We start from the raw sequence: 24,926 nt of genomic DNA on the forward strand, positions 1-24,926 counted from the left end.
AGAGTGAGTTCTCTCTATTAGAACTTCTTAAAAGATATAAGCACTATATCCACGAATAACCTTGAGATGTACTGAGGTTGATGATCCAAAACTCATTCAAACTCAGCTTAAAACAATAACCCATTCAGCAGGACGTGGTTTCAGCACAGTTACTTAGCAACCACACCCCGCTTGATCACGCTGCCAGTCCTGGTCCAGACGGGCAGCGCTGCTGTGTAGATTACATTATTAATGATGCCACAGAAACTAAACCTGTCCAAGAAGCCATATGTCATGAAAGAAAGAGGGCGGAATACTGTAGCTACTTTCAAGATGATGTCAAGAGCCAAAGCACGTCTGTGGATCGGATCAACTTTGTCGCACCGCTGCGGGACCAGTTCATAGTCACTGTGAGTTACCAGCACCAACAAAATGTTTCTGACAGACTTGAGCCCAGGTGCTATTATGAGACTGCTAATGCAACACTCAACAAGCAAAAACAATTTTAAGGGGACTTTTTTTTTCAGTTCTATTCTCTTTCCCCCTTAGTTTCTTTTTCTTTTTTTAAAACTTGAGAAGGAAATGTGATAGCTTTAACCTTCTTTCATTTGACAGGTGTAGTTTGCCAATTTAACTTGCAAACAAATCTGTCTGTGAAAAGTTCAGCATTTCTAAAGCATTTTCAGATTAGACAGATAGAACTGACAATATCTTAATGATCTACAACATTAAAGGATGCTGACGGGCTATTTGATGCATTTTAACTGCTGAATATGTGTTAAATATGTTGTTTATGCTTTTTTTTTCTGTCAGTCTTTCTCAAAAACACACATCACTTCACATAATTAACAGTTGGTCATGCAAACTGCCATGCCCACAATGTGTTGAATGTTGAATAATTGACGGCTTTGCAGATTTTGATCCAATGTTGTCAGTTCACAAGTTGCGTTGCTAAGTGATGAACTGGTGTTCCATCCTCTTTTCTTACCCCCGTTCCTAAAACAGGTGAAGGAGAAGTTGAATGACATGTTTTCTGTTACAGAGTGAGTACACATGGAAGGAGATTCAGAGGAATCAGAAGAGGATGTTCAGGGAGAGGACAAGCCTACAGTGTTGTGGGAGAGGTGCATTGAGCAGAGCATCATTGTTGACCTAAGTGAGGATGAAAGTCTCCACCTCAGTGATCTGGAGAGTTCTTTGGCGTTGCATATGTCTCAAGCAGAGTCTGCTACATCAGAGGCCAGCATCCATCTTAATGGTAAGTCATTGTTTATTTTTATCTATAGTGTTTTTATTGGCTAGTAAAACCATTTCTTGTATTTGTAGATATGATAACTCATGTAGAGTTGGACCTTTTGGGTGGGGTCACATATTGTAAGACAGATCAAAAGGCTTTGAAATGGGTAACCAGTGCTGACAACGTATATGTTGTTGCTTTCATTGTTTATGGCGGGCAATCTGAAAAAGGTCGTGGCAAACAGACGATCACTGTGACTCTCGAATTAGGCTTTTATGCTGTTTGTGTTTTTTTTAATTTGCAGGGAGTGCAGAGCTGTCAGAGTTGGATGACACCTCCTCAGAGAGCAGCGCTGTCAGCAGTAAGAGTGTAAAGGCATTCGAGAGCAACACTAAAAGCCGCATATGCCATGTTTCTGCCCAAAGACCAAACACCGAGCAAGATGAGCCGCCCATAAAGCAGGAGTGTGAGGACTCAGGACAAAATACCAGCGATGAGGATCAGGAGGATCTACCGTATGATGGTAACCTTGGAAGCCGTTACTTCAACCAGATAGCAAGCTCTGAGGGAAACTCTGATGGAAGATGCACTGTTCTTGGAAGTCCGGATCTCCCTGGTCTGTCTGAGTGGTTGCCAGGGGATGTCATCACTAAACGGGACAGTCATTTTGAAACTTCCAGTCCTACAAAGAGAGCCCCACCACGCCCTGGTTCTGCCCACATTAACCACTTGTTGCTGCGACACTTGTCCCAGGAGGAGCTGCTGCTATCGGGTAGGCTGATCGAGGCTGAGATACTGCCGGAGGTGTCACTGCTGGAGAGTGTGGATGACCCTGTTTTAAGCTTGGCTCTAACACGCCACAGTAAAGCAATACACGATAACCACACCGAAAGCTCAAATGAAAGGAGTAATACTGCATCAAAAAATGTAAGCTTAGGTGTAAAGACAGAAAAGATTATTGATGATCTTACATCATTTTACAAAAATATATCCAGCTCTGCAAATTCAAACCAGAGCAGTGGGGATATCACTGCAAATGTAGTGAAGAATGAAAAGGTAGAAGAGGATGATCAGATTCAGAGAGTCCCTCTGGTGCGTACCAGATCCTTCAGCGAGCTTAAGTATGGCCAAGGCCAAGTTCATTACCCCCTCCCCGACTTCTCCAAGGTTGCACCAAAGGTAAAGATCCCCAAAGCTCCAAGCGGGCCCATCAGATCTGTTCCTCAGAGTCCTCGCAGCATGCACGGAGCCCAGTCTTCACCAGAGATGTTAGAGGTGATCAGCAGAGTCCTGGAGGATTCGGTGCAGCCACCAGTGAAGCCCTATGTCTTCAAAGACAATCACAAACAGACTTCACCAGTCCTGGTGCATAACCTGCAGGTAGAATTAAGTGTTAAAAATTCATTGTCCATCCACACCTAACGCATTATGTCTCTTCTGCCTTTATTTCTTTGTATCACAAGGTTGTGCTCTCGGAGATTCTCTAAGACCAACAATTTGTATCTAATTTCTTTAGGCTGAATATGATAAATTGCTAACCAAGTATGCCCAGGCAGAGAACTTGATAGACCAAATGAGACTAGGAACAAATGTAAGTGATACACTGTTTCTGTGTGAGTGCAGATTTGTAAGAAAATATTCACAAGTTCAGAAAAACATGTACTCAATTTACAAACTCATTGATCTCTCTTCCCAGACTCAGCCATCCTCAGAGACGTTTTATTCACAACATGACGATAATGAACAGGTTGAGTTTGATAAAGGGAATCATCTTGGACTCTTGTGTCCTCATCTTTCCCCCTCAGGTATTTCTCTGAGTCTAACACATGATGTCCACCTCCAAAGATATTCTCTTTGTGACATTTTCCAACCTTGAAAGAAACTGAGGCCCAACATTAAAGTTGATTATTACTCCTAGATTAAGACAGAGTGCATAGAGGCTTGTTTTTTTTCCCTCAACGTTATCGCCACAGCCAAATGAGTTAGTCCACTTGGTACTTGACAAACTTAATATAAAAGAGATTTAGTTGTCCTAAAATATTATGACTTTCCAGAATTTTCTTTTTTACAGTGTACACTTTTAAATTCTCACAGGAATCGGACTTTCTCATGCAGATTATTCAGAATTTGTCAGCCTATGTTGCTATGTTAGGTACACACTCCTGTGTTGGTATATTTTCAGAGGATTTACGTGAAAAAGAAGCAACTCGCCATAAAACCATTAAGGAGCAGACCACAGTTTCCTCAAACCAGCATGACGATGGTTCCAGTGACGGTGGGAGAATGACTGCCGAGCTCATAGACATCATCGGCCAGTTTATGCAGAAGGTACTGTGAGTTTGAAAATGTTCCTTCAACAGTATTACTCTGTTATCATTGAATTCAGAGACTTATTAAGCCATTTTAACAAACATTCCTCTCAGGTGGAGGAATTTAAATTTAGCGTGAGCAACATGGCTGTAAACACAGCAGAAAAGCAAATGGTATGAACTCCTTTTGTTTTGCTGTATTTTGAACTTACTAATAGCATCTTCGCTGCATGTGTATGAATAAAAATCCTTGTCTTTTGTCAGATGTTGAGGAGAATGATGGAGGCTCAGGACCAGCTGGAAAGGAAATACATCAGTAAGAAGGAAGAGCACAGAGCCCTGGAGATGCAAAGCCACATGGGCCTGACCAGGAATACTGGCACCTTTGACCCACACAGGTTTAATAGACCCCGTTGTCGAAATTGTGAGAATGTGTCAATTATCCTGTATGTACATCCTGTCATATAAGTGTGTGTGTGCCCATGTTCTTGTATGCAGACTCGTGGAGGGAGACATATTCAGGATAGGCATGCACCTCGAGGACATAAAGGAGATGATTGACAAAAACATGTATGAGCAGATTTCTCCGCCCCAGTCATCCTCCACTCCCAACCCCATAACAGTGTCTCTGCACGTTAAGCCTGACCCACTCTGCATGCCCACACTTTCACCCCCACCATCCCTGCACGAGGTAACAAGCTCGCAGTCACACCAACGCTCTTAATGTGCTTAATGGCAATCAATCCACAGAGAACTGAATGTTGTTACACATTGCAACAACATTTGACCAGAGTACCTCTAAACCTTTTCTAGACAGTATATTACCAGAATTACACACAGAAGTCTGGATATCCAACATAGCGCATATGTTATTCCATACTTTTTGCTCGCAATTTCATGCATATTCATTCAATCATCTCACAATTTCCCCTTTTTTCATTAGTTATCTACTCATTTCCACTCATTTCCACTGCATATTTATTCCATTACTTTCATCAGTTTTTCCATTTTATTTGTTTAACCACTAAGCTGACAGATTCAAATGTTAATCCATACTTTTAGCTAATCATTATATAACATTTTTCATGCAGTCGTCTTACAGTTTATCCTGTGGTAGAAATCCCTATATGGTTTAAAGTGTTGTTAAAGTGTACGCAGTTCATCACAACACTATCAAATACAAGTTAAAACAAGTTGCTTGTTTGAACTGATCTTTCTTAAAAAGTAGCAGCGTATTTGGATGCACACGCTGCATCCTCATAAACAACAAATCCTCTCCTGGAGGACACGCCGAGTATCAACGAACGTTTACACTAACAAGAAAATACCTGACGGGATTTCGCGTTGCAGGGTGCACGTCTGAGCTTTCCCACAGTGAGCTGTAAGACGGATGCACAGGAAGAGGAAGTAAAACACGAGGAAGTGGAGAAGACCAGTGAGCTCCATGGTGGATCGAACCAAAGCAGTGAGCTCATAACAGTTGACCGTTTAATGAAAAACACTGGACGAAACATCTGCCATTCACGGTACAAACGATTTGTCCTTTTCATTGTTTGATGCAGCATTTGTTGTTTAAGTTTAGATTTCATTTTCTGTATTTATTACATCTTTATCAATGCTTCTCGCCTTAGAAACATACTGTAAACTTTATATGTATTAAAACCACCATATTGTCTTCAGCTATTGATACTCTGAGGGGCACTTGCATGTGTGTTTGTTCTCATATAGAAGGCACGTTCTCGGCCTTCCCATGGGCAGATAGTGTTTCAGGTGCAGATTGGTGTTAGGTTTCCCAGTACAGAGGGAACAGAGTGTTTGGATCTATTTGCGCATGTTGTCCTCTCTGCCCTGTTTCAGGGACTTACTGGACTCAGTGGAAGGACCAGACACCCGGACAACTGAGGATGAGGAGGGAAACGGGGAGGAGAGGAGTTCTGTTTTATCAGCGGCGATAGATCACAGCGACATCGTAGCATATCTAAGAAGAACCAGTTCCAACTTAAGACAGACGCAGAGGGCAGCCAACAGGTCAGTGTGGAGATACGTTGAAATGTGTGACCATATAAACAGCTGTCTAAGACAGGAGTACATGTAATCTGAAGAATTAGAATTATTTAATACATGTATTACTTACTCCCATCGCTGTTTCTCTCCTCTACAAACTCTTCATATCTAAACATCTCTCTTGTCAGTGGTGTGTGTGATCTTGGTGATTGTATGAGTCTGGCAGTGAAGGTCTCCTCTTCTTCTGAAGCTCCCAGAGACTCAGACAGCCGCTCTGTCTCAGAGCCTCCTCTCAACAGCTCATATGTGTCACAGGTCAGTCGCAGATGAATGTTTCATGGTAATTAGCAACTCCTCCAGACCCCAGAATCTGGTTCGAATTTGATCTCATGCTGCTGGGTTTCAGGGATACTATTTCAATTACAATTACAGTGGATGCATGATGATACACGATGCGTAAGATACTTTATGGTAACCAGTGTGTCTTTTTGGGTTGCAGAGGATCGTGAGTCCAGAGACAGACAGTGGATTTGGTAGTTCGTATTTGAATCAGTCCCCCTCTGGAACATTTCAACCAAATCTCACAGGAAGGTAAAAAACTGAGTTTTTATATGACTGATTGTCATCCACACATCATGCAGGTCCAACTTGAGAGTGAATTAGCGTTGGTCTCCCCTCTACAGTGTTCAGTCCCAGAGTGATGGAATAAGTAGATCAGACAGTGAAGGCTCCTGCTCCAACCTGCAGACAGCCATCCCCTCTGCAGCCCTGACTGACCACCAGTGGGCAAGCCCCCACACATCTGCCCAACTACGGCACCGTGAAGCAGCAGCTGCAGTGGAACTGTGGGTGGAGAGCACCACTAAGGAGCCCTCAGTCAGGCTGCAAGGTGCGTGAACCCTTCTTCACGCTCACTTTTAATGTCAGATTAATACTGAGGTGATTGACTGTTCTCCACTGCTGGCCAAACAGGAACTGACCAAAAGCTGCCTCCTCAGCTCAAGCACTACATACCTGAGCCTGTGCTCAGCACCGCCATGGATACAGTAGACGGAGGCAGCCCACTGCGCCCTTGCTCATGTAATGGGTCAGTATGTGGTAGTATATGACAGCTCCACTGGTGAAAGAGAGACAGAAAGATTTCATTGCTGTCTTCTTTTCCGTTCCTTATTTGTGAACTACAACATATATGTGTGTACCCAGTGAGGCCATCCTGGCATTGCAGTCAGAAGTGTCGAGGCTAAAGACGGACCTGGAGGAAGGCTTAGTCCAGCTGCCTCAGTTAGCGCAGAGGATGGACTATCTTACCTCAAAGTATACTCAAGAAGGTCAGGGGTGCAGGTCTAAAACCAGATCCCACCAGACACCAGCTATTAGCAGGTGGGGATCTGATGCTGAAGTGACTTGATGAGAAGATGTGGATTGTTAGTGTTCATGTGACTTTATTTGGTTGAATTTAACCTACAATAGTTGGATGAAATGAGACATCTGAGCTGTTGTGTTCTCATAACTGAGTGCAACTATTTACAGAGAGGGGAAGTCAAGTGACAGAGGTGTGAGTAACCTCAGTTCCAGCCAGCTGAGGATAGAGGACTGGATCTCTTCAGACATGGATCCCAGCAAGAGCAAAGGTGTACATTGATATGATGTTATTAATATTATAATAATAGATAGATCGATCGATCTAAATATGGTTAGAATAATAATATATACATTTTTGTCTCTAAATCCATTTCTGTACTGAAACTTGTGACTGAAGGTATTTCTTACACCCTTGAATTTAATTTGGTCATTTGCTCTGCAGGCACCGTCAGCAGTGACGCAAGCTGCCAGGAGATCATGCTCCAAGATTCATCTGGAAGAGGCAGGAGAGGAAAAAGAAATGTTTTTCCAGTGGCTGAGTTTCAAGATACGACAACACAGTCCAACAAGGGTCAGTCATCTCACAGTGTACTCAGCTATTTGTTCCAACTCTTTAAAGAAAGAAAAGAAAGGTTGATCTGTTCCTAGGAAGTGAAACTAAACATTATGTTGGTCCTCCTGCAGGGACACTGGAAAACGACCTCATTTTAAAGGAAGAGAAGAATTTGGTCACTAAAAGCAACATGAAGCAAAGACCACAGAGTGAGCAACCTTCTCATCGGAGGCTGAGAATGCCATGTTTTGATTTCATCTTGAGTAATCAAACGACTTGAATTTAATTTCCATTTGTTTAAACATGAGGAACAAGTGCACACAAGCGATAGCATGAAAACGACTACAGTACATGAATGCCATGACAAAACAAGGAGTCAAACTTAGTGTCACTGAAGCCTGCACTGTCTGTATGTACAGCAGCATGGGTTATTAGAACATGCACTGTATGATATCTCATCTATCTGTGATCAACAGCCATCAAGAGTTTTTACTCCAAGGATAGGTGGTCTCATTTCTCCATTCCATCTCTCCAGAAACCCCTTCTCCAGGTGAGCTATGGCTCATCCAGCAGCCTGCCGGCCAGGTAAGCCTGTCTCATCTGTGCAAAGATAGCATACAGGTGCTGGTCAACGAATTAGAATAATTTGAAATAGTGCAATCAATAAATTCTTTGAATGCATTTTTCGTGCAGAAAGCAAATCAGGTGTTCACCGCACCTGTCCTACTCGTTAGACTAATCACAGAACTCGTTACCTGTAAAAAATTTGCTCAGCTGATCTTTCCAAAAGGCCCATTTAGGCCATTTAACTGTGACACTGTTGTTTTATTGAATTAGAATAATGGAGAAACCGTTTCATTGAATTAGAATAATTTTTATTATAATTAGAATCATCACTTTCTCAGTATTTTGTGGCTGCCCCCTTGGCTTGTATGACTGCCTGAAGTCTCCGCGGCATCGATTTGACCAGCTTGTCGCAAGTTTCCGCACTCACAGAAAGCCTACTACGCTGGACCAACTGAAGCAGAACATCGCCACTGCCTGGGAAGCTGTGAGTGCGGAAACTTGCGACAAGCTGGTCAAATCGATGCCGCGGAGACTTCAGGCAGTCATACAAGCCAAGGGGGCAGCCACAAAATACTGAGAAAGTGATGATTCTAATTATAATAAAAATTATTCTAATTTAATGAAACGGTTTCTCCATTATTCTAATTCAATAAAACAACAGTGTCACAGTTAAATGGCCTAAATGGGCCTTTTGGAAAGATAAGCTGAGCAAATTTTTTACAGGTAACGAGTTCTGTGATTAGTCTAACGAGTAGGACAGGTGCGGTGAACACCTGATTTGCTTTCTGCACGAAAAATGCATTCAAAGAATTTATTGATTGCACTATTTCAAATTATTCTAATTCGTTGACCAGCACCTGTACAGCTACTAGCAACAGCCTTTTGTCAAGTTAATGAGCAATTAGGCTCTTTTAAAGTTCTTCTCTCATTGTTTGCACTCAAATCCAGCTATAAAGTGAGGGAGCCACACTCCCAGTCCATGTCTGATTATAGAAAACGCTCCACCCAGTCAGACACTGCACTCCTGCCCAGCAACGTGTACTTCCAGCACACACTGACTCCAGTCTCATTGTCCTCCAGGACTGCCAGTAAGACCAGCAGACGAAGAGGGAAAAAGGTCAGAAATGTTATTTTTAATGTGAAAATTGCGATAGCTTCTTTTTCTTTATGCAAAGAACATCTGTTGCTCATCTTAAAATGGAACAGTTGGCTAATACCGTTGTGCGTCGCTATGAAATGTGCTCAGCTTTTTTTAAATAGTTTCTTACTGTTTCACAGGAGGAGGACATAAACAGGACTTTGGATCAAGCGATTGAGGTGGCCCGCACCATGAAGTGGACCACAGACCGCATGGCCAGAAGGCTGTCTGCAGACTTGGCCAAGGCTCAGCTGCACAGGAAACTTCACAACATGCAGCCACTGGGGGGCAGGAAACACCAGGCTTCATAACACCAGAGTACAGATCGGTTTATGTTCTTGTCATCACCTGCCAGTCTGTATGACACCCGAGGTCCATGTAGCATTCATCTAATAACAAAATCTTTTTTTAATTTATCTGCAGATGGACTTTTGTGCTGAGTTTGTTTATGCTCAAGTTTCTTTTGTACATCATTTATAACAGACAGAAATCAGTAAAATGACTGCGATCAGACTGTAAAACTAAGATTTTGGTATTATAATCTTGTGTAAAGTTAATTTTTTTATTCATTTTGTTTATATCAAATGTGTTTTCATACTTTTATTAGATTTCTTCAGGGCATTTCATTCTTTGAAAGAAATCCTCCTTGATCTCAACCTTATTCTCATCAGTGTGTAAAACGTACACAGAACAAACCCTTTGTATTAACTGTAATAGGTCAAACTTAAGGGCAGTATTGTTCAGTCCATTGCTCAGAACTTTATAGAGTTCATCGGTAATATTTTACCATGAAGAAGAACAGAGGCACCGCAGTTGTGAGTGCAACTGTAGTCATTCACTACAAAGTCAGCCATTTTTTATTTTGTTTTGATTTTAACTGCTTCCTCACTGTATGTTATTTAAGACATTCAGGCTGCCACAGGCAAAGAAAAGTGCGGTTAAATCAAATTAAATCAGGTCAGATTTGTAATATTTAGTTTCGGGGAAAACCCTCCCTGTCTTTAGTTTGAGTATCAGCTTCTCTCCTTTAAGCTAATGTGCTCATTTGACGCCTTGAATTCCCATCCCTGCTGGCCTTTGGGTGTTACTGACACAGTGTCTTCTTACTGAGTTTCTGTCGAACAGCTTTGCGTCCCTGTTCTTGTCACTGCCAAAGCTTGCTGGTACCGGACTGCGTTCGGTTATTTTTTTGTGTGGTGTTGAGTTTGGAAAGGTCCAAACAAGATTCCTGAGCCACCTGCTCTCATTGTTTAAGCAAGAGGTGGAGTTCTTGATGTTCTCTAAACCTGTAGGCCATCAGAAGGGCCACTGGCAACAGTGAACTAAGCATGACTTCTCAACCGGTGCAGTTCAATGTGTGTTCATATCAAAGCCATATACAACGATAGAGCAGATCAATTAGCCCGTGCTCTGAAGACTGCACAAATAGAGACCTTCTGTGATTGATAATCCAGTTTTAAACTTCAAAGTTTAGTACATTCATGCAATCAGCAAAGAGATCAACCTAAGCCGTTACTGTGGGAGCCAGAGAAACTCTGCAGGTAGCTTTGTCTCACGTAAGCTGGTAAGGTTGATTCGAAATCACCTTAACTCAACTCAACTTTTTATACAGCACTGTTTAAACACAAGTGAAGCCCAAAGCACTTTACAAAGTATGAAGTAATAAAAAGAGATTATAAAGATTAAATTGATTATAAAACAGTTTGCAGATAGCCGTAATATGAAAGCAATAAATGGAAAAACTGGGTAAAAACAAATGGGTTGAAAATAAAAGGAACAGTGTCAGCATTTTGTACCCCCGCAGGGAGCTGGATCCACGGGAAAAGGGCCTGGAAACTGAAAGCTCTGCCACCCATTCCGGTTGGAAAAAATATCCACGGCATCACAAGCAGGCCAGCGTTTTGGGAACAAAGAGCTTCTGTGGGGTAAAAAGGAACAAAAAAGGCGGAGCTTTGCTGTTATAGATTTGATGAAATTTACAGGGAGTCAGTATAGCAAGGCTAACACAGGAAGAGTGTCATCTCTCTTGGTGGTTCTGTTTAGCAGCTTTTTGGATCAACTGAAGGATTTTAGTCCAGCCCAGATGTGATGACCAATTTTTCAGCATCACTTTTGGATAGGGTGGCCCAGATCCATGTTATATTACATAAATGAAAGACTTTACGTTTTTTTACTGTTTATTCACACACTCATCAGTCATCAATCATGAAATTAAATACATGTGTACAGTACACATTTTCATAGTGTGAAAGGGTCACCGAAAGGAAGCTACTTAAAGCTTCTGTTAGGGGCCCAGTTTTCTACAATAAAGTGGTTATAGACAAGATATGGGCCGGATAGTGTTTTCTAATATGACAACAGACACAATAGATCATCCCTGCTTTCTGGTTACATTAGATTAGTTGATATGGTCATGGTATAATGGCAAAGATTTATGCAGCACTAATGGAGAGAAATCAATAGAATAAACATTGGGGCATTAATCAATTCACACATAAGGTAATTTCTTGATAATATCAGTAAGTTAATTGCATGATGATAGGAGGTTTTTTTTCGCTTTTTCTAAAAGATGGAGAAGGAATGTGACATTTTTAGTCTGATAGAAGAATGAAACTCAGACCACGATCAGGCACGTATTACTTTCTTTTGAAGAATTTCTAGCTTTTTTTAGGTGGGTTGGAAATGTGTTACACAATATTATATTACAATAATCTAAATGAGACTCAAATAAAGTTTTATATGAGTTGAGAAGTACAGGGAATGGAAGAGAGCTGACTCTCCATTTATTTTGGGACAAATTTTTTTAATTTTTTTTATTGGAACGGAATACAATGTAGTTTGTAGGAGGAGAACTGAACGGAATACAAGTTCATTTGGAATTCTTGTGGGCAAGAAACCAGTTTGTGTCGTCATCAAATTATACTTGATGTAATACAGACAGGGATTTAACAAAGTCACTTATATACAGACTAAAAAGAGGTGGCCATGGGATGGAACCCTGGAAGAGCCCATGACTGATGATTTGAGATCATTTACATAAACACTGCGGTGTCTTCCATACAGATATCTACTCAACCAATCTTTTGCTGGAAATTTCATCAGCTCCAGCTGAATTCGTACTGTTCATATTTATAATGATTTTATGAACTTCATCACAATCAGTTGGCTTCAGAAAGAAAGAGCTTGGAGAAGTACCCGATAGGTAATGTTTAAAAGAGGCACTCCGAGGAAGGGAGATTTTTTTATATAGGGTTTCTCCAGTGGAGATGAAATGATTATCACATTTTTTGAGTTTGTTTCTATATTCACTGATGTAAATTCATATTATTCATGTTTGGATTTTTTACGTAGCGTTTATGCAATTTATTTTTGTGCTTAATAGATTTTGAATGGTTGTATGACATATGACAGTCTGTAATTTCTTTCGTCAGAGTGTCAAATGCAGCATCAGCATCGCTACAATTGTAAATTCTTGTCCATGCCACTCCAGAGATCTGTTTGATATGAAAACTAAAAGAGTAATCCCGGTCAAAAAATACTCCAAGGTTCATCTCGGTAGAACTGGAAACCAAGGTAATACCTTCCAGAGTAACTAAGGGCCAAAATGCTGCAAACACCAATCAAACTGAATAGAATGCAATAGGTATATGTAAATATATATATTCATGGAGTGGATTTATAATTACTCGAGCATTAGCAAATCACGGACAAAGTTGCTAATTGTTTTCTTAAAAAGCATCCCGAGAGAACCACAAGGGTTGAACTGTTGTTTAGCTGAAACTTTACAAAGCAAGAAAATAGGTCATCACTTGTTTCAAGTTACCCATTGATGGAAGAAGTGTGTATTTCTCAGCTGGCTTGTCAGGGTAGTTTCTTTGATGGATACAAATAACTAACATGTAGGACACAGTCGCAACGCTTTTATTCAAATGAAATGGCAGAACAGAATACACCAGTTTGGAATCCACGTGTCCTTATCAACATCCTCATCTAACAAAGATGAGCTTCCATATCTCACTCTGATAGGCCACGTAAACACCCCTGAGGGGTGGAGTTACAGCCTTGGGGCTCTTTGGTATTTGCTGAAACAATAAAGCACCTGTGGTCTCCTCTGAGAGGGAGAAAGAGAGCAAACAGGAGTGAAAAAAAAAGTTCAATTTAAGTCTGAGCTGCTGCCCCGAAGTCACTTTGAGAAACAGCATCACACATCTCTCCCCCGGGCAGAAAACCCCCAAAAGCATGGGAACAATGCAGTTAAGGATGTTAAAACTTCTGCTTTTACTTGTCTCTACAGGGGTAAGTTATGACAATTTATTCACATAGTTTTATTGATTGAATCGCAAGTGTTTTGACAATTTGCCAACACAGAGAAGAACCTCATTGTGCAGCAGATGCCACTTTTTCCTATCTTTTATTTCATTAGATATTTTCTCTATCCAGATAAGAAACAGTGTGTATTGGACGGATTTTTGAAACAAATGAACACAGGCTCTTTGAGTGTATCTGCTTTCAACGAGTGCGTGTGGCGGCCCCAGCCTTAGCTCAATAGACAAATTCATTCCGACCTGAAAGAAATACCTGCGCTGAGAAGGCCTGAAATCTGTGTTGAGTGAAGGTAATGTGCAGCCTGCTGCCTCTCTTGCTCTGAGAATATGATACAGGGTATAATGTGGAATACCTACAGTTTGCTACCTCTGCAATTACGCCCTGTCACTCATCATCCAGATATTTTCTTGTTTCACTCATTAACCTGCTATGTTATCTCATTTTCAGATATGCACAGCTCAAAATGGTAAGTAATTCTCTATCTTTTTGTTTTGCTTTTCAAAGATTCTTCATGGCAAGTTCAAACAAAGGGCGTTATCTCTTAAAAACGCGCTACAATGATTCTGAAAACAACCCAAATGTGCACACTTTGCTTTATTTTCACCTCAAATCTGAATACGAAATATTTCCATCGGCACTCAGAAGTAATTTTGAATTAAATCCAACATTTCTCTCGCTTTATCTACCTCAGACATCACGCTGTCAGTGTTTACGGTGACATCAAAGAGTATGACTGTGCAGTGGAGCGGTCTCACTGGTGCCAGCTCCTACAAGATTACAGCGACCCCCAAGAACTCTCCAGAGCAACCGGTCTTTGCTCAGTTCAGCGGCAACACCGTGATGGGCTCAGTTAACTCCCTGTCACCAAACACAGTGTACACCATGCAGTTGGAAGCCATGGACAATGCCCTCAATGTCCTCAGCAGTGCAGAGACTGAGGAGACAACAGGTCAGTAACAGAAGCAGACCCAGAAGTAGAGCCACAGAGGAGCTGCGCTGTCAGAAAATGACCTGCATTAAGAGGCAGAATGACCCCCTTTAACATAAATATATCTGTCATATGTGAGCAGTATGTTGTAATTGGCTTAGTGTACTTTAAGGTGGTTTTGTTGAAAGTGCAACATTATATTTCAATAGTGCTAAAACACTTCAAAATGACTTTGAAATTTCTACTTATAAAGTCAATGATCATACAGTACATCACTGTTTCCTAAAAAGGTTGCGACACTGGGTGAAATGTAAATGAGAACAAACACACGCACAATCAGACTCTACTTTGAATTAGCTACAGTGACCCAACCTTTTTTAGGAGATGAAGGTTATGTATATATTTAATTACACACAATTAATTTCAATATATTTATTTTTTTACCAGTTACAACTGTAAATCTTTAAAGTGAACTATTTGGGCTATGGTAACGATTAAAGTATTAAGGAGACGTGTCCTGTTTTTTGATAAAGCAACAAATTTGATCGTTAGATTAAAAAGAATACAAGGAAATGATTAATTTCACTACTTATTCGTGAGTTGTTCTTATATTTTGCAAACACAAGTTTAATCTGTAAAGTAAATAGTTACCACAGCATTCAAATAATTGCACTTGAGTGAAAAGTGGAACATTTATTTAATTAATTTAACATTAAATGAACCTTTTCACAGGAGATGAACACAGTGAGACTTATTAGATCCTTATTTAGGTGAGGATGGGAGCTTCCCTCTACCATCAAAGTCCTGTCAGTTATTTATACTACCCTGAAACACAACCCAATATCATGCCATGGTTACCATGGTTTTAGACAAGCTGCAGCCAGAATGTGATAGAATGGCTGTCAGAGAGGAGTAAAAGTGAATAAACAGTATCAAAGAATATGACACTTTAGAGAATTTAGAGTCCATGAAGTAAAAAGGAAAACAAACAGATACATATTATTTATACTTATATACTAAGCAAAGTAGAGTTGAGTAAATGTACTCAGTAGAGGTAAATGAATCTACATAAGACGAGCAGTTATCTTTAAACCTTTTGTTTTTTACTCCTTTTTTTGTGTAATATTTTGACATCCGTATCTCTTTGTGATTTGCTCTGCAGCTCCTGATGTGCCCAGCATTGACCAGGCCTACTCGAAAAACAGCGACAGCATCACTGTTGAGTTCACAGAGGTTTCTGGGGCAACCAGCTACATCCTAAGGGCAGTGTCAAAGATGGGGGATTTCTTCTCTGAGACCAACGTGAACGGCTCTGCTGGCACTGTGGAGCAGCTCCAGCCCTACACCGACTACATTCTGAGTGTCATATCCGTCAACTCAGGGGGAAGAAGCCAACCGTCATACCCCACTGAGGCCAGGACAGGTACCAGTCCCTAACATATCACATTCTGTGTATCTCAGATACTGAACAAAGACAGATAAAAAACATTGTACATATTTTACCGTCAGGACGAACAATACTGTTACAACTAAAGTCTTTTCAGTCCACTCTCACTTGTCCAGACAGTACACATTATGAGTTTACTCAATAAGGTAATCAGTGTATGAAGCGTGAAATGCAGCCTTTATGTTGTTCCCGTCAAACAATAACGTGTTATCTCATTCCGTCAGCAATAACGGATCATCGTTTCACTGCCCATTGTCACGGATTTCTACTTGTTGTTGCGAACGCAAGAGGGTGGAAACTTTATCCAACCTTCTGTACTGTACCATTTTCATAACATGAAAAGAGAAACCATGAGAACTGGGTTGTCTCCATGCCTGAAAGTAAATGAATGAAATACGATCCCAGTAAAATTGTTTCATACTCCATAAAAAAAGAATTGGCAAAGACAGAGTTGAATTAGGGAATATCAATGGGTTTTTCTTGCTTTGTTTTTCTTTTATTTCAACTCATTGCTCTCTTCGTGACCTTGTTTCTAGTTGTAATGGCACCAAAGTTGAACAAATCCTCCCCCAGCAACGACACCATCTTTGTGACCTGGGCCCCCGTGAAACACGCCGTCCTCTACACGCTGTGCATCATCAGAGAGGACTCCAACACCCGCCTCAAACTGAACACCACTGACACAGCGATGACTTTTGACAATCTCGAAGCAGGAACTACCTACTGTATCAAAAGCACGGCCTGGGACGCTGAGGGTCGCACTGGTGATGACCTCACCGTCTGCCAGATCACACGTAAGCACCAAGTACACTGATAAACATGTGAATTTAAGTCTGCACCACACAAACCTGATAAATAACTGGCTGGTAACGTTCTGGTATCTCTTCCAGGTCCTCTAAGCCCAGATGTGACACATGTCCAAGTGACTCAAGGTCGTGCTCTTGGTATTGCTGTCTACTGGGTGTCAGTGCAGGGAGCCAAGAGCTACATGGGTTGGACTTCTAGTGGCCAAAACTGTTCCACGGAAAATAATTATTGTTACATCATACCCGCAGAGTGCGGCCAGAACCACTCTGTCTCCGTCACAGCCTACAACGACGCTGGACCCAGCAGCCCCTCACAACCAGCTGACTACATTACATGTGGGCTAATCACACCCAACCACAGTCATGTGCATGTACTTGCAGTCATGAAAAAGACAGTACCCCCTCTTTCAATTCCTCAAGGTTTTATGTATCAGGATATAACCGAAAATAATCTGTTCCTTACCAGGTCTTTAATTAGGTAAAATGCAACCTCAGATAAACTGCTACAACCAAATACATTTCAATAACTGATCGTCAGCAGGTGTGAGCGACTCCAGTTTGCCAGTCTGGAGCATCCAGGTGTGTGTCAACACAATGCCAAAGAGGGGAGACATCAGCAATTATCTTAAAGAAGCAACTGTTGCTGCCCATCAATCTGGGAAGGGTTAATGAGGTCATTTAAAAATAATTTAGAATCCATCATTCTACAGTGAGAAGGATTATTCACAAGGGGTAAACATTCAAGAAATTCAGCTGTAAATCTCCCAGGAGCGGACATCTCAGCAAGTTCACCCCAAGTGTGCAAAGCTTGTAGAAACTTCATCTCATTTTCTACAGGCCTCAGTTACATGTTAAATGTACATTTAGAAAAAAGACTGCACAACTATGCTTTGTTTGGAACGGATGCAGGAGAAAACCCACAGGTTTGCAAAGCTGTATCTGAACAAACTAAAAGACTTCTAGAACAATGTCATGTCGACAGACAAGATGAAAATGCAGATGTTGATATAATCTTGATACATACAACCTTAAAATTGAAAGAAGGGCTACTTTAATTTTCACATGACTGCATATAGATTTGTCCTATCAAGATCTTTTATGTTTAGAATAGTAAATACAGCATTTTTTTAAACATGCGTTCTTGGTTTTCCAGCTGCAAATAACTGGAAGTGTCAGCAAGAAAGCAAATAAGTATATAATCCTCTCTTATATTCCTTTTTATGACAGACCCCTGTCCCCCAGAAAACATCTGGGTGGAGGAGCCCACCGCTGGTAACTGCTCGGTGGTGTGGGAAGAAGTGCCCCTGGTGGAGTACTATGTGGCTTTTATAAAGAGGGACGATGGGACGGAGAAGTCATGCAACACCACTGATACCACCTGCACTTTTTTTTGCATGTGTGGCTACACCTACCTCACCAGCGTGTTCCCCTACAACCAGGCCGGCACCAGCCTTTACGCGCATGTCCGCAACTACACCACCAGTGAGATCATAGCACCCTCAATTCTTCAAGTCACGCTCTTGTACAAAATGTGATATCAAACATCGTTATAAGTATCGAGTACTTTATATTACATTATCATGTATAACTACTGTGCGCCACAGCTTCTTAAATAACCATTGTACTAAAAGAAACACTCCACCTCTTTCTTTTTATAACTGGCTTTTCTTTTTCTTTTCTTTCCTTCTCTTTTCTTTTCTTTGTCACCGTATTCCATGGCTCAAAGGTTTTGGCAGCTTGTTCTAAAATCTTAGATCTATGAACTTCCCTGAAATGTCCACCATTTCATTGTTTTGAAAATACGCCTTTTCAAGGAAGAAACTTTGGGATATAATGACGGTAAAAGCACAGGTGTAAATCATACTGTATTAGGTGTGCCACCTCTTTTAATATAGCGCTGGTTCAGCGGTACATCTTTGAGGGGAAATGAAACCGATCCATCATGTCTGTGGTTACATTTTCTGATCAGTGAAATGTTTGCTTCTTATCCTACAGAACACAACTCAACAAAAGAACAATGGACCCAAGTTTCAAATACAAGCAGCATTATGCCAAAAATGCTCTGATTTGAATGTAAAATCGAACATTTTTCGAAAAGGTTCATTTACAAATCTTAATCATTTTTCCTATCTGCACTTCTTCTTCCCCCTGCGTCATCCCACTCCCAGTTCCTTGCTGTCCACAGGATGTTACCGTAAAGCTGGTTTCCACAGAGACCCTGGAGGTCATGTGGTCACCAGTCAAAGGGGCCGAGCTGTACGAGACCACAGCAGCACAGACTAATCACATCATCCACTGTAATGACACATCGCCAGTGTGCGCACTCTCAGATTTGAGGTGTAACACGGCTTATTCTGTGACCGTGACACCTTGCAGTGAGTTACGAGGATGCAACCGGACGTGTACCCCACACACACATGAAACAGGTATTGTGAGGTTACTTCAAAATACACAAGAGATAAATGAAGAATAGGATTTTATATCATGAATTCACATGAAACACGCACACAAAACGAAAAAAAGGAAATATAACTCTTTGAGATAAGTTAAAGTTAAGACAGGTGAGACACATCAAAGTAGGCCTACTACAATACCCTAGAATGTATGAAATAAATAAATAAATAAATAAATAAATGTATGAATAAACGTTTACTCTGCATCTTTTTGCATTTTTGGAACAACAACTTCTTTTTTTATCCCGCCTGCCCTGCTGTAGCTCCCTGCGCTCCAGAGATCCTGAACATGATGCAGACCGGCAATTCATCTTACAGAGTCTTCGTCACCACACCCAACTCCCCTAGTACAAACTACACCATCACTGCCACCGGACGCACCAACAAACATACGTGCCAGTCCAAAAATAACTCCTGTGAGCTCACACAGCTGCCCTGTGGCTCAACCTATGAGGTCGTAGCGGTGGCCAATACAGCAGTGGGGAAAAGTCTACCTGGATTCAGTAAAACTTTGGAAACAGGTACGTCTGTATTTTTTCTGATTACATTTTAAGTTTATACAGCCAAAAAAGTGCACCGTTCAAACTTTAGCAGAAAGGTGTCCAGAGGAAAAAAAAAGCTCACTTTTGGCATGAATCTCAGGATTATCTGAAAGGCTTCTTCTCTCAAATGTGTTGTCTTTTATGCTCGCATGGCTGCAGACTAAATTTATCATCTGTGTAACTGAGTTATTTGAACTATGGTGATGACTTGTGACACAAAACAAAAGCCTCACAAATGCAAACTCTAGCATTTTGAAAAACACTTTTTTTTTGCTTTTTGTTCCTTCTCCAAAGGTCCCTGCTGCCCCGCATCAGTGAATGTGACCCAGGTCACCCAAGCTATGACCAATGTAACGTGGTCACCCGGCAGTGGAGCTCGCTCTTACATTGCCACCCTGACGTCCCCACGTGGACACGCCAAATGTCACACTCTGGATGCCCACTGCCTGATGGGGTGCATCACCTGTGGCACCAACTACAGCGTCCACCTGGAAGCCATCAGCAGCACAGGACACAAGTCAGAGTGCAAATACCACGGATTCTCATCCAGTGAGAACAAATACATACTTACAGACATTTATCTATTTCAAGGAAAAAAATTGTAAACCCGAAGTTAAGTCACAAGAACAAATATGAAAAAGTTAGATCATTAACATAAATCTAAAATAATGCATCCTTTGTTGTAGGTGCCTGCTGTCCAACAGGTGTCAAGCTCTATCGCCGGACCAATAACTCACTCAGGGTGTACTGGCGCTCTCCGGGCCCTCAGGCCCATAATCACACAGTAGAGCTGTACGGGACAGGAGCCAACTATACCTGCATCGCAGCTGCAGGCAGCATGTACTGTGATATCCAGGAGGAAACATGTGGGGATGTCTACACTGTCGTGGCGGCACCAGTGGGACAGTACGGGATCAAAGTCACCTTCTGCCAGCCCAGAACATACTCAGGTGGGTCATCTGTGAACTCTGATATGATTAACAAAGCACATTCCAATTTGGGGAGACAATATAAGAGTCCGGATACATTTGTTGATTTCTTTTATCTTCTCAGTTCCCTGTCCAGGAAGTAATGCTGGGATGGGTGAGTATCAACTGTCGACACTATGGGTGTTTAGTTAAATATTCAATTTCTTGCCAAAAGTTAAATGGAAAAGTTTCTACACTTTTATGGCTGTGCGATAAACATGAAGCTGCATCTAGAGGTCTGTTAGCCTAGCTCAGCATGACGACTAGAATCTAGGATAACTGCAATGTGCCCATGAGTTGTATGTTTATGCAGGCAGGCATGACGGCGGAGGATAATGTGACCTCTTACGATAATGTGGTCGTAAGAGTAACTGCAGATAAAGGGTAAAAGTGGCATCCATGAAAAGTTACAGGACGTATTAAAAAATAAATAAAAAAGGTTTTTAGCCCTGACCATGAAGGCTTTCTAACTCTTACTAACTAGTTTTGACTTCTTACCCTGATGAAGTGAAGTGCCCAAAGCCAACCCGGAACTGACAGAGTTCCACAGTAACATTTTGTGTTCACATGTCACTGAGGCAACCAGAAAGATGGTGAAGGTGACAGCCGTGTTGGTAAAAGAACACTTTCAGTCCTGCATGATCATTTTTAAACTGTAACTAATTGTTGTTATTACCTAAACCCAACCAGGAAGTGACAAGAGTGTTTTAGTAAAGTGTTGTTCATTGACTGAAATGAAAAAACAGTTGTCATATCTTTGCTTTGATCACGCATCACACAAAGTCGTAAGGTTGAAGCCCTGATATGATATAGGTGATATTTAACAGTATAAAGAAATGAACTACTACATGGTGGTATCGTTTGGAGGACTTGCAGTAACATAATCGCATACAAGCACTGTCAAAGCTCACTTAGTGTTACTGTATATATGGTTTGCGAAATCCTTTTTAAAGGAAAAACCTGTCTCAGTTTTGTTTATTTCATCATTCACCATAAGTTAAGCAAACCAGCCCCCACTTCATACTTGTTCACCTTTGGCAAGAAAGTGAATAAGTTAACAACATTTCTTATGAATGTAATTCAATTATGAGCTTCTAATTTAAAAAAAAAAACACAACTGTACTGAAACGTCTTCTTTCTCTCTCTCAAGTGGTCTCCCGTGGAAGACGAAGTGTGAAGTAACTGCGGTAAGTTTCTTATTTCTCAACCGCCATCCAGATCCCAAACACACTGGATGTGAGACGATCACACAGAAACCCTGTTACATAACAGCCTGAGACCAACAGCACACGTTCCTTTACATCGTGCTGTCGATTGTGAAAGAAATGGATAAAAGCTGTTTACATGTGACTCATCCATGATGTCGCCTCGCAAAATGAAGGGTATCTTGTGACAGCATCATAAGCAGCCGTAAACTAGCTGTACTGGGGTAGAACAATGAGAGTGAATGTTTGAGCGGAACAAAAGGGTGCAGGAGAGTGTTTTGGCTGATCTATGTCTGCTTTTACCTCTGGGACTTTCACCTCTGTTGCATCCCTTTTACCTTCGGGACTTGTTGGATACCTGTGATGGTAATGAGGAGAACGTGACTCAGGTAAAAGCAGATGGAGATCTGCTGCGGGAACGTGATTTGGACATCTCATTGTGTTTTTGTTGAGTGATTGAAAGAATAAACTCAGCTGTCTTCTGACTTATAGTGTAGAAAGTTTAACAAAGCATTAGGTCAAGCTGGTTATGAGCACTTATACTTCCATGATTTATAATAAACAGTTTTTTCCATCAAGTCATCTTTTATATTTCTCTTTTGACTTACAGAGAACACTGTCCACCACCAACACAGCAACAAGGATAGACGACTGTGTTCACACCAGTGGAAACTGTAAAGATCCAAGGCACACACATGGAATATTTGACAAATTGTTCATGGAAATCGCTGACAAGAGAAAAAAAAACAAAGCCATACAGTAGACAGTAAAAAGAAAGGATCGGGGAAAAATTTACTATGAACATTCACTCAGCATATTTGAAAATTATTTTTAGTTTTGCTGCTTTCGAAGGAATGCATTTTTGCTGTAAATTTAGGAATTACAAATATAATTTCAGTGCAACTTGATGTAACCTCAACATTTAATGGTAAAAATGAACAAAAAGCAGCCGAACTTGGAAAAAGCAAAAGCCGACACATAAAAGTTTGGCGAACAGAAATGTAAAATCCATGCGGCCCTTTTATTCTGGCAAATGGGTTGAAAATCCTCACAGCAGTGATCATTTAAAGGTGAAATAATATATTAGGACCTCTCCAAGTAGAAGACCTCCATATGGCTGCAGTTCGACATGTCTCCTGTTTGGAGGCCTACAGTAAAAGGGAGTAAACGTGAAAGTGGAACAGAAGGAATAGATCTTGTCTGCCTGGAGTCATGCATGCCTGTCCTGTGGAAGATACATCCGATCATGTTGCTGGAGAAAGATTCAGTGTTACCTCCACTTTCACTGGATACGTTTGCTCCCACTTGACGGATGAGAACAATAAAGCACAACGTTTTTGCATCCCAACACATCGTGCTGTGAATCATTTTATGTGACTGCTTTTTTTAAGAAGTAGAGTTCAGTTCATTACAATCATATATAAGGTCCATCCAAATGAATTGGACAACATGAAATAAATTTTATTTTACTTTACGATGTTGAAATTATTGCAAGTTTTCTAATTAAGTGCAGTGTATCATTTGTCATGACATTAAACTTGTACTATTCTTTTTATTGTTTAAATTTCCATAATTTGAAGAATTTACCTTTTTATAATGTAGCAGGGAGGCACTAGGACACAAGCACACTCTACACATGTTTACCACTGTGTCGCATCTTGTTTTACACCTGGGAAATGAGGCGGCCACGTGCTGGATCTTCGGAGAAAAATGTTGACCCATTCCTGTCTGATAGGATTCCAGCTGCTCACCAGTCTTATGTCTTCTTTGTCGTATTTTGTGTTTCGTGATCCTCAAAATGTTTTCAGTTGGTCAAAGGCCAGTCCAGCATTCAGGCTCTTCTACTTCAAAGCAATGCTGCTGTAATAGATGTGGTATGTGGTGTAGCATTGTCTTGCTGAAATGTGTGAGGCCTTCTCTGAAAAGGACATTATTTGAAACCTGTATACACCTTTGAGCATTGGTAGTTCCTTTCTAGATGTACAGGCTGTCAGTTCCATAGGCCCTAATGCATTCCCATACCATTAGAGATGCAGGCTTTTGAACTGAATGTTGATTATAAGCCAGATGGTTCCATCTCCTCTTTAGTCTGGAGATGCAGTGTCCAGACTAAAGTGTCCAGAACTTCAAATTAAGATTTGTCTGACCGCAGATCAGTTTTTCCCTTTGCCTCAATCCATTTGAAATGAGCTTTTGTCCAGAGAAGAAGACAGTGTCTCTGGATCATGTTTACAAATGGCTCCTTTTTTGTATGATAGAGCTTTAACTTGCGTTTTTTTAACGGAACAGTGAACTGAGTTCACAGACAATGATTTCTGGTAGTGTTCCCGAGCCCACGCAGTGATTTCCATGGTAGAATAATGCCTGTTTTCAATGCAGTGTTGCCCAAGGGCCTGAAGATTAAAGGCATCCAAAACTGATATTTCAGTCATGTTCCTTTTGCACAGAGAGGACCTCAGATTCTCTGAATATTTTGATGATATGTATCATGTAGTGCAGATGATAGAATATCCAAAGTCTTCACAATTTTACATTTTTTTACTTCAAAGCGTCCGTGTTGGTGCCATCGAATTCAAGATCAGCTGCTATTTTTTCTTGATACAGTTTTCGATGCTCCTTTGTGTCAAATCACTGCATTTTGCATTTGTTTATGTCTTACACAGCATCCTAGCTTTTTTTGGAATTGGTGTTGATTTCATCTTTCTAAAAAGTTGCTTTTCCACTCATCTTCTTCATAACCCGCAGTGCGGTTTATGCTGCCTGTTTCCTACTAAACGTGTTTCTTGTGCGTGTGCACGTGTGTGACAGGATACCGCGTGTCAGATCTATAGTATTTCCCTCCAGACATCTCAGGGGCAAGCGAACAAAAACAATTACTCGTCTGAATTGGTGAAATGTTCATGTGTTGTCATTATTGTAAAAGACACGCAGCCAGATGTCAGATTTCAGTGTGACTGTAACACAAGCAGCTGTGTTGAGCTGACGGAAGAGGTGGAGGAGAGCTCGGCACCTTTTGTAAGCTGCTCTCATTGTTAAGCACTGCAATGGGCAACATGCTATCACATTCATTTATGTAACAGCATCAGCAGAAATACAGCAAAC

General features: G+C 41.0%; 2 protein-coding genes across 5 annotated transcripts; both read left to right on the top strand.

The window, feature by feature from the left end:
* Positions 1-241: 241 nt before the first annotated feature.
* On the top strand, positions 242-12,361 carry aknad1 (AKNA domain containing 1). 4 transcript variants are annotated; one of them, XM_075483571.1, is made up of 22 exons: positions 242-389; positions 1,022-1,237; positions 1,521-2,596; positions 2,733-2,807; positions 2,913-3,021; positions 3,399-3,544; positions 3,640-3,699; positions 3,790-3,923; positions 4,024-4,216; positions 4,876-5,051; positions 5,383-5,553; positions 5,718-5,844; positions 6,029-6,120; positions 6,213-6,418; positions 6,502-6,616; positions 6,733-6,909; positions 7,060-7,160; positions 7,334-7,462; positions 7,576-7,653; positions 7,921-8,029; positions 8,960-9,128; positions 9,290-12,361. In XM_075483571.1, exons 2-22 carry the CDS (start codon positions 1,033-1,035, stop codon positions 9,458-9,460), a joined length of 3,819 nt encoding a protein of 1,272 aa, XP_075339686.1. In that variant the 5' UTR covers positions 242-389; positions 1,022-1,032; the 3' UTR covers positions 9,461-12,361. The 4 variants fall into 4 exon arrangements, with proteins under 4 accessions (XP_075339686.1, XP_075339687.1, XP_075339688.1 ...); XM_075483572.1 differs by having other exon boundaries at positions 9,092-9,128; XM_075483573.1 differs by having other exon boundaries at positions 7,980-8,029; positions 9,092-9,128; positions 9,290-9,321.
* A 1,543-nt stretch (positions 12,362-13,904) lies between these two features.
* On the top strand, positions 13,905-23,248 carry fndc7a (fibronectin type III domain containing 7a). Its single transcript, XM_075484248.1, has 13 exons — positions 13,905-13,941; positions 14,167-14,424; positions 15,566-15,826; positions 16,387-16,644; positions 16,741-16,992; positions 17,884-18,138; positions 18,825-19,082; positions 19,373-19,630; positions 19,946-20,200; positions 20,338-20,601; positions 20,705-20,734; positions 21,770-21,806; positions 22,435-23,248. Exons 1-12 carry the CDS (start codon positions 13,905-13,907, stop codon positions 21,799-21,801), a joined length of 2,418 nt encoding a protein of 805 aa, XP_075340363.1. The 3' UTR covers positions 21,802-21,806; positions 22,435-23,248.
* Positions 23,249-24,926: the final 1,678 nt, after the last annotated feature.

The sequence above is a fragment of the Odontesthes bonariensis genome, chromosome 14, assembly GCF_027942865.1.
Source record: "Odontesthes bonariensis isolate fOdoBon6 chromosome 14, fOdoBon6.hap1, whole genome shotgun sequence".
Lineage (NCBI taxonomy): Eukaryota > Metazoa > Chordata > Actinopteri > Atheriniformes > Atherinopsidae > Odontesthes > Odontesthes bonariensis.

What these genes read in the sequence shown, in the direction of transcription:
- aknad1 (XM_075483571.1), top strand. Translation starts at nt 1,033, where the DNA reads ATGGAAGGAGATTCAGAGGAATCAGAAGAGGATGTTCAGGGAGAGGAC. An exon ending in CAACCAAATCTCACAGGAAG is followed by an intron (nt 6,121 to 6,212) that starts GTAAAAAACTGA and finishes TCCCCTCTACAG; the next exon opens with TGTTCAGTCCCAGAGTGATG. An exon ending in CATGAAGCAAAGACCACAGA is followed by an intron (nt 7,654 to 7,920) that starts GTGAGCAACCTT and finishes TGTGATCAACAG; the next exon opens with CCATCAAGAGTTTTTACTCC.
- fndc7a (XM_075484248.1), top strand. Translation starts at nt 13,905, where the DNA reads ATGTTATCTCATTTTCAGATATGCACAGCTCAAAATG. An exon ending in TGTCCGCAACTACACCACCA is followed by an intron (nt 18,139 to 18,824) that starts GTGAGATCATAG and finishes TCCCACTCCCAG; the next exon opens with TTCCTTGCTGTCCACAGGAT. An exon ending in CCAGCCCAGAACATACTCAG is followed by an intron (nt 20,602 to 20,704) that starts GTGGGTCATCTG and finishes TTATCTTCTCAG; the next exon opens with TTCCCTGTCCAGGAAGTAAT.